This window comes from Chiloscyllium plagiosum, chromosome 33, assembly GCF_004010195.1.
Source record: "Chiloscyllium plagiosum isolate BGI_BamShark_2017 chromosome 33, ASM401019v2, whole genome shotgun sequence".
Classification (NCBI taxonomy): Eukaryota; Metazoa; Chordata; class Chondrichthyes; order Orectolobiformes; family Hemiscylliidae; genus Chiloscyllium; species Chiloscyllium plagiosum.
The window spans coordinates 28,443,508-28,452,473 of record NC_057742.1 but is presented as its reverse complement, the minus strand read 5'-3'; the positions used below and the strand labels follow the sequence as shown (position 1 = coordinate 28,452,473).

At 39.7% G+C, this 8,966-nt stretch overlaps 1 protein-coding gene across 2 annotated transcripts; it reads left to right on the top strand.

The window, feature by feature from the left end:
* Positions 1-200: 200 nt before the first annotated feature.
* On the top strand, positions 201-8,947 carry LOC122539969 (HIG1 domain family member 1A, mitochondrial-like). Of its 2 annotated transcripts, none has more exons than XM_043675207.1 (4): positions 201-420; positions 5,953-6,087; positions 7,118-7,252; positions 8,777-8,947. In XM_043675207.1, the coding sequence occupies exons 2-4, from the start codon at positions 5,994-5,996 to the stop codon at positions 8,839-8,841; spliced, it is 294 nt and encodes a 97-aa protein (XP_043531142.1). In that variant the 5' UTR covers positions 201-420; positions 5,953-5,993; the 3' UTR covers positions 8,842-8,947. The 2 variants fall into 2 exon arrangements, with proteins under 2 accessions (XP_043531142.1, XP_043531141.1); XM_043675206.1 differs by having other exon boundaries at positions 204-420; positions 5,989-6,087.
* The last annotated feature ends 19 nt before the right edge of the window (positions 8,948-8,966 follow it).

Sequence of the window (8,966 nt, the reverse complement as noted above, 5' to 3'; positions counted from 1 at the left end):
TGACCTGCACAAATCATTCGCACCCAATTTGTTCTGCAATTCTGATCAACATCCTCCGTATAAAATAGTACAACACGATTTCTACACAAATTAAAGACCAAGTTCATTTGCGTAATCAGCAGAATTGCCTTTTGTATACAAGAGGCGATGAAATAATTATTTACAAAATGGTCAACATTGCAGCATCAACTTCAGAAGCCGGTCTTAACAACACCAAGTTCCTCAATTCAACTCTTCTTTTAGCAGGTTATTTGCTGAACTCTGGCGCAATCAAACATTTACGATATCTCATTAAGACATCGATTTTCCATCATCGGCTTCTTGAAAATCTGTCCAACCCGGAAATGTACCAAGTAGCTTGACTGTAACGAGTGGAGCAGTAGCACCGCTTTTTCTAAGCAGGGCTGATTTCCGAATAAGGTAATGTCTGCAAAGATTAAACTGATATTTAATGTTTAAAACATTGTTGATCGATTCAGGGTAGCTTGCAGGTTGTGAAAGTCACTTAAACAGCGGCTTTTGAAATCTGATGGATTGTAAAAACGTCAGAAGTGGGCCTTGGGTTGGATTGAATGGTTAGTGTAACAGCTGAAGGTGGCTCTGTTTGGAGCTCGCCCCTACCACTGTCAAAACGGGATTACACCGTCTGCTGTAACCTCAGGACATCCCTCGGTGCGAGAAAACGACCAGCCATGATCCAGGCGTCCTACTCTGTGTGAGCTAGAGCTATATTTAGCAAAGAGCACATATAAAACAATTCTGCAAAATACTGTTTCATGGTAATTTGAGAATTGTGCTGTCCAATCTACTGATGTACTTTAATCCTATATGAATAACAAATTAAATCAATGTTATAGTGATGTTCTTCAATCTTAGCCTTACTTCCAGCTAGATTTATTTTTTCTTATTCCTGTAATTTGGGTGTTCCTGCAAGACCAGGATACATTGACCTTTGGATGGTGATGTTGAGCCAGTCTTTCAGCTGCTGCAGTGTGTGTGTTAAGATGTTCTCAGTAGTGAGTTAGCAAGCTCCAGAATTTTAACCAAATTATGATGAGAAGGGTGAAGTATATCCAACTCTGCATGCTGTATGACCTGCACTTGGTGTTTTCTAGACGATAGATGTTCTATATAAGTCTTTGTGAGTTGCTGCAATATGTCTAGTAGACAGTACACACTGCAGTCATTGTTACTAAAGATGCTGGACAATGTTTTATTCACTCCTGGGAAATGGCTGGCCAGCATTTAGTGCCCATCTGTAATTGCCCTTGAGGTGGTGGTGAGCTGCCTTCTCAAGCCACTGCAGTCAGCGTGCTGTGGGGAGACCCAAAATGCTCTTAGGGACAGAATTCCAGGATTTTGACCCAGCAACTCTGAAGGAATGGCAATGTGTTTCCAAAGTTAAAAATCACACAACACCATTTATTTGGAAGTACAAGCTTTCGGAGCGCTGCTCCTTCATCAGGTAGCTAGTGGGGCAGGATTATAGAACATAGAATTTATATCGCCAGTAACTTGCAGGTGGTGGTGTTCCCATGTATCTGCTGCACTTGTCCTTCTAGTGGAAGTGGTCATGTTGCAAGTGCCATCTAAGGATCTTTGGTGAAATTCTGCAATGCATCTTGTAGATAGTTCACACGCTACAGTGTGTTGGCGGTGGAAGGAATCCATTGTGGATATGGTGCCAATCAAGTGGGTTGCTTTGTCCTGGATGGTGTCAAACGTCTTAAGTGTTATTGAAGGTGCCTTCATCCAGGCAAGTGGGGAGTGCACAGGCTTTGAGGAATTGGGAGATGGGTTACTTGCTACAGTATTCCTAGCCTCTGACCTGCTTTTATGGCCACTGTAATATATTGTGAGTCCAACTGAGTTTCTGGTCAATGCTAACCCCTAGGATGTCAATAGTCAGGGTTTCAGTGAATGGTAACACCACTAAATATCGAAGGCAGTGGTTATATTGTCTCATTGGAAATGGTGATTGCACGGCATTTGTGTGGTGTGAATGTTATTTACCGTTTGTCAGCCTAAGTATGGATATTGTCCAGATCTTGTTATATTTGAATTTGTTCTACTTCATTAACTCAGCAGTCACAAATAGTGCTGAACATGTGCAATCATTGGCAAACATCCCCACTTTTGACCTTATGATGAAGGGAAGGTCACTGATGAAGCAGTTAAAGATAATTGGGCCATGGGCATTACCATGAGGAAGTGCTGCAGAGATGCCCTAGAGCTTTGATGACTGACCTCCAACAACCACATCCGCCTTTCTATGTACCAAGATGACTCCAATCAGTGTAGAGTTACATCCCAATTCCAGTTTTGTTGGAATTCGTCAAACTTGGCCAAATTGTCTTAAGTTTCTTGAATGTTGAAGCTGCACTCATCCAGCCAAGTGAATAGTGTTATGTCATAATCCACTTTGTGCCCAGATGTTGGGCAAGCTCTGCAGAATCAGGAGGTGACCTGCTTACCAAAGAACAATGAGCCCCTTTCCTACTTCTGTAACCACAGTATTTATAAATAATTTTTAAACAACCTGTTCAGATGTGTTATAACACACCTGTGGTTTGGACTGGACTTGAACAAAGGTCCCAAATCTACCACTGCATTGCAAGAGCCTTCTACAGTATTCATATTGTACAGCCAGTTAAGATTGTAATTAGTGGTGACAGTCAGAATGTTGACACTAAGTGAATCAGAAAATATAGTACCCAAAGGGAAATGGTTACCTTCATTTATTGAAGACAGTCATTGATTGGGACGTTAGCAAGGATGTTACTTTTCTCTTAGCATCCCAAAGTGTTATATAATTAAATAACCATTTAGGAAAGCTAATAGACTGTTCTAATTTATTGCAAGAGACATTGAGTACAAAAGTAGGGAAGTTATGCTTCAGCTGAACAGGGCACTTTTGAGTCAAAATCTGGATTACTGTGCACAGTATTAGTCACCTTATTAAGGAAGGTCGGAGACAGTTCTGTCTAGACGTACTTGAGGTGGGTGCCTTGTGAGCAAAGAATTATATCTGCTAGTATTTAGAAAAGTAGGAGGTAATGTGATTGAAAGATACAAGCTCCTGATGGGCATTGACAGGGTAGATTTGCAGAGGATGTTTCTTCTTATGGGAGGATCTAGAACTAGGGATCAATGTTTAAAATTAGGGGCTGTCCATTTTGCTCAAGAGTCTTTGGAATGCTTCCTGAAAGTGGTAGAAGCAGAGTCTTGAATAGTTTAAAAGCAGAGATAGATTCTTGCTGGGCAAAAGGGTGAAAAGCAAAGAGAAAATGATTAGTGAAGACAAATGTAGGTTCATCAAAATCAGAAATCAGAGAAATTAAAATGGGGAGCAAATATGGCATATTTTAGTTTGGCCTTCACAAAAGGGGACACAAAGACCTAAAAATGTTGAGGAACAACCGCTCGAACGAGACTAACTTGGAAATAAATTGCCATTCCTTCACAGCTGCTGGAAATCAGTATTAGTAGGGAAATGCTATTGGGGAAACTGATGGGATTAAAGGCTACCAAATTCCCAGGATCCAATAATCTACATCCCAGAATACTTAAGGAAATGGCCCTAGAAATAGTGCCTGCATTGATGGTCTTTTTTCAAGATTCTATAGACGCTGAATCAGTTCCTATAGATTGGAGGGGTAGCATATTGAATAAAGGAGGCAGAGGGAAAACGGAATTATACACTGGTTAGCCTGACATCAGTATAGTAGGGAAAGTTCTAGAGTCCAGTATAAAAGATTTAATAGCAGAGCACTTGGAACAGTGACAGAATTGCACAGTGTCAACTTGGATTTATGAAAATGAAATCATGCTTGACAATTTTATGAGCATTTCAAGGATGTAACTTGTAGAGGTTACAAGAAGGAACCAGTGAATACTTGAACTTTCAGAAGGCATTCGACAAGATCTCCCATAAGAAATTAGCATGTAAAACAAAAGCACATGGGATTGGAGTAGAGTACTGACATGGACATAGAACTGGCTGGCAGACAGGAAACAGAGAGTAGGAATAAACTAGTGTCTAATGGGTACAGCAGGGATCAGTACTGGGACCCCAGCTATTCACAATCTATTAATGATAAAGTTTGCAGTCAACACAAAGTTGGGTGGGAGGGTGACCATGATGCAGAGATGCTTCAGTGTGATTTGGATAAGTTGGTGAGTAGGCAAATGCATGACAGATTAAGTATAATATGGATAAATGTAGCAAAAACAAGACAGATTATCTGAATGGCGATAGATTTGTAAAGGGGGAAGTGCAATGAGACCCATGTGTCCTTATACACCAGTCGCTAAAAGTAAGCATGCAGGTGCAACAGGTGGTAAAGAAAGCAAATAATATGTTGGCCTTCATAGCAAGAGGACTTGAGTACAGAAGCAGAGATGACTTGCTGCAATTACAGGGCCTTGACAAGACTACACCTGCAGCACTGGGTGCAGTTTTGGTCTCCTTATCTGAAATGGATGTTCTGGCTGTGGAGGCAGTGCAACAAATGTTTACCAGACAGATTCCTGGGATGGCAGGACTGATATATGACGACAAACTGGATTGGCTAGGACTATGTTCCCTAGAGTTTAGAGGAATGAGGAGAGATTGCACAAAACCAATAAAATTCTAACAGGATTAGACAGGGCAAATATTGGAAGGATATTTCTGATGACTGCGGATTCCAGAACCAGCGGTCAAAGTCTAATGTTAAGGACCAGGCTAGACCCTCTCAAACCATTTTGAGGATGTAGCCCAGATCCTAACTTTGCTAGCCATTTTAAGCAGGTGTAAAGTGGAAATCCCAGAAGGGAGATTCAGCTGTGGTCAAACCACTTAGTTTTAAACAAAACAGAATTTATTTACAATATTAGTGAATGAAACACAAAAAAGAGAGAACAGAATATAGAATAACTTAACCTATCCAAAAACCCAATAGATTACCTCAATTTAATGATGCTGTTCCAAATACTTGCAACAATGCTCATAAACACCCCTTGGCACAAAAGGTAAAATCAAGGTCTTACAGGAGAGAGAGGATCAGCATGGACCTGCTTCTTTGGGTCCAGCAGCTTCACAACTGAACCCACACCAAACCAGAGAAAGGCTGAGCTGACAGAACTGGCCACTCCCCTTTCATTGTACAAATTGTTTTTCTAAACTTGAAAGCCTTTTGCCTGAGGCAGTATCTGGTAGCTATACTCACACTGGCCCTAAAACTCTTCAAACCTAGACCGCTCTGAGAAAAAAAAACAAGGACAACATAAACTTGTTAAAAGAGCAGCATCATCACACTAAGGATACAATGTAGGCCTTTTATGACTGAAATGAGAAGAAATTTCTAAACCCAGAGAGTGGCAAGCCATGTGGAATTCTCTTGCATAGACCACTGCTGAAGCCAAAACATCGTGTTTCCAAAATGATAGATATAATTCCTTTCGTTAAAAGAATCTAAGGGTATGTGGCAAAAGTGGGAACAAGGTATTGAGTTGGATGATCAAACATGGCCGAGCCGGTCCAAATAGCCTATTCCTGTTCCCAGTTTTTTTATTAGGCAGAAATGCAGCTTGAGCTCAGGTTACCCGCTTTGAATGAGAAGAAATTTAATTAAATAGACGGAGTTCTTCTAGCACAATTCATAGTTAGCCTTAAATGTATAAACTGCAGACCTGACCCGTCTGAATTACTGAACTGTTTCAATTACAAGAACTACAAGTATTCATTAGAAGAGCTAATGAAAGGTTTCATAAAACGATCTTGAAAGGGTGATAGAAAAATCATTAGCAATGTATCTAATGACCGTGCTTACATAAACTCTAAAATGTGAACATTTTCTCCTTGGAGTTTGGCATAAAGATTTGTAAAAATTCCAGAATTTTAGGTGGTGTAAATAAATCCAGATTAGACATGTATGTTTTTGAAAGTATAAATCATTCCATTTAATATAGTGCACTAAGATGGATTGTTATTTACTGCTGCTGTAGTGAACATGTCCACAGATACCACCCCATGGAGTTCCAAGACTCAGAGCCCAGCTTCAAAATTGATTGACAAGTCCAAAGAGTCACCTTTTGTTCCAATAGGTGAGTTTCTGTAGGTAATGCAAAGGTTAACTCTGTGTACAAATGGCTCATTAGTATGGTTTCTATTTCAATAAATTAAAAAATATGCACCAACTTTAGAGTGATATTAAGGAAAATGATTATTTTGATCAAAAAATAAAATAGTTAATAATTGTAAACATCTGAAATTTATGTTTCAATTATAAATGGTTAAGAAAATGTGACATTTCGGAGTGCCAATTAGAAGGGGAATATGGTGAACATAAAACACATTAAAATTGCAATCAATTTCTTCAGTATTTAACTTTTTATGAAACATTGTAAGACTCTGTTCCTTTTGAACCTCAATTATGATTTTCAATCGAGTACTGTAACTGACTTTGTGCAGAAGTTTGCACTGTATATGAAAGGCATTGTCTAATTTAAAAATCTGCTCTTCAGTGAGATCTAATTTAATTTTTTGTCTGCTTTCATCTAAGAAATAAGGTACTGCACTGCTTGATGCCACATGGATAGTATTAGTGGGATTGGGTACTTGTATAGATCTTCCTCCATACCAGCTTTATACAGCTTGACAGTGCTGTGTCAGCCTATTACATCTCCAGGCAAAAGTGAGGACTGCAGGTGGTGGAACCCAGAGTTTAGATCAGCATGGTGCTGGAAAAGCACAGCAGGTCAAGCAGCATCCGAGGAGCAGGAAAATCGACGTTTCGGGAAAAAGCCCTTCATCAGGGATAGAGGCAGGGAGCCTCCAGGGAGGAGAGATAAATGGCAGGGGGGTGGTGGGCTGGGGAGAAGGTAGCAAAGAGTACAATAGGTGAATGGGAGTGGGGATGGAGGTGATAGGTACAGCTCCAACCAATACATTAATGGACAATGTAAACTTACAATTGGGTTGAATTTATTCTGAATAGCACCTGCTAATCTCTCAGTAGAAATATTTTCAGACAGATGAATTGGCAGAATTCTGGGTTAGCAATGGACTTGCAGCAACAGAAATAATTTGCATGAAGAACTAAGACATTCTGACTAAAATTAACATTCACTGCAGGCATGACTGGATTTGCAGCAATAGTTGGATTGGGACTTTATAAACTGCGAACCAGAGGGAACACCAAAATGTCTGTGCACCTTATACACACCCGTGTGGCTGCACAGGCATGTGTAGTGGGAGCTGTGACCTTGGGTAAGTGTTTTGGTTTTCAGTGAAATTGAATGTGTTAGCAGGAAGGAATACGTATTAAAAATAAAAAATAAAAGCTTCTCACAACCATTCAAAAATTGCTCTAAGGTGAATAAAGCTGATTCCAGAAAAGCAATCAGCACTTGAACTCACACACTAGAAAGCTCAGAGTAACGAAAGGATCTTGGGATGCTTGTTAAATAGGGCATTTAAGAAGGCATGTGAGACACTTGCCTTTATCAGACGTGGAGTTGTTTCCAAGAGCAGGAAGGCCATGTTGCAGCTGTACAGAGCTTTGGTTAGGCCACAGCTGGAGTTTCTGGTGTGCAGTTTCTGGTCATGAGACTATAGGAAGGATATCATTGCAATGGACATTCACCAGGATGTTGCCTGGGATGGAGCATTTCTGCTATGAAGAACATCTGTATAAGCTTGGGCTGATTTCTTTACAGCAGAGAGGATGGAATGGGTATTGATAGAAGTATATAAACATTGAGGAGCTGGACTAGGTGAATAGAGCAGCTGTGCCCCTAAATTGAAGGATCAATAACTCGGGGGCATAAAGTGAAATGCAGAAAGCTCCGAGGGGATTTAGGAAAATCTTTTATCACCCAGAAGTAGTGGGGATTTAGAGTGCACTGCCTGGGAGGTTAGTTGAGGCAGGTAAGCTCACAATGTAATAAGAAATCTTGTTTGACCACTTGAGGTGCCATAACAGTCAAGAGTATGTGCCTAGTGCAAGAAATTAGCATAATTTTGGTCATATAAACCTGGTGTGCCAAAAGGCCTTTTCTGTACTGTCTGATTCAAAAGTCAGAGTTAAATGATCCAGTGTTAGTATTGACCATACAGAACTAACTTTATGTTTGCTGGTTTGATTACGGACCTCTTTTTTCCACAAAAGGCTAAGGTGAGCCCAAACTCATTTCTATCTGCATTAATGAATATGGGTCAACTGCAATAGTTGAAAGTAGTATTTCGATTATATTTTACAGATTATACAACAAACAGAATTAAGGATGAATTATTAGAGAACCTTGGCTTGGGACAATAGCTGTGGCAATTTTAGAAATAAATCCAATTGCACAATTTCATATTTTTGTGCATTTCTTCCAAAGCACTAATTTGTTCAGCTCATTGATGAGCCAGCTAAACCTTGTTCTGGAACTAGATGTTAATAATTGATGCCAGTAGGAATTTCTTTCACTGTAACCATTTCAATTGCTGTTCTGAAACACAAACAAATGCTGGAGAAACTCAGCAGGTCTGGCAGTATCTGTGATACAGATACAAATACAAAGAGAAACAGAGTTAATGTTTAGCATTCAACATGACTATTTAGTTGAATCGGTTAAATCGTGCCAACTGAACACATGGGACACTTGCCTTTAACAGTTGTGGCATATTTATGGTATTCCACAATTAAGGCACATAATTTTTATGTTCTTAGTATATGTATCCATTTTCTAAACTCAGCATCGAAGTCAAACAACTGAGTTCATGTCTTGTTCTCAACTGTCTTTGCAGGTGTCCTGTATTCCATGTACAAAGAATATGTGGTGAAGCCAAGAGAAGCAAATCTCTCTAAGTAAATCTCCTCACTGTGTTATGCTGCATATATTTATGTATTATTATTAATGTCTCACTTGGTATTGAGATGTCTTGAAGCAATGACATCCTCACAAATGGTTTGACATGAAATGTATTTTTCCAAAGG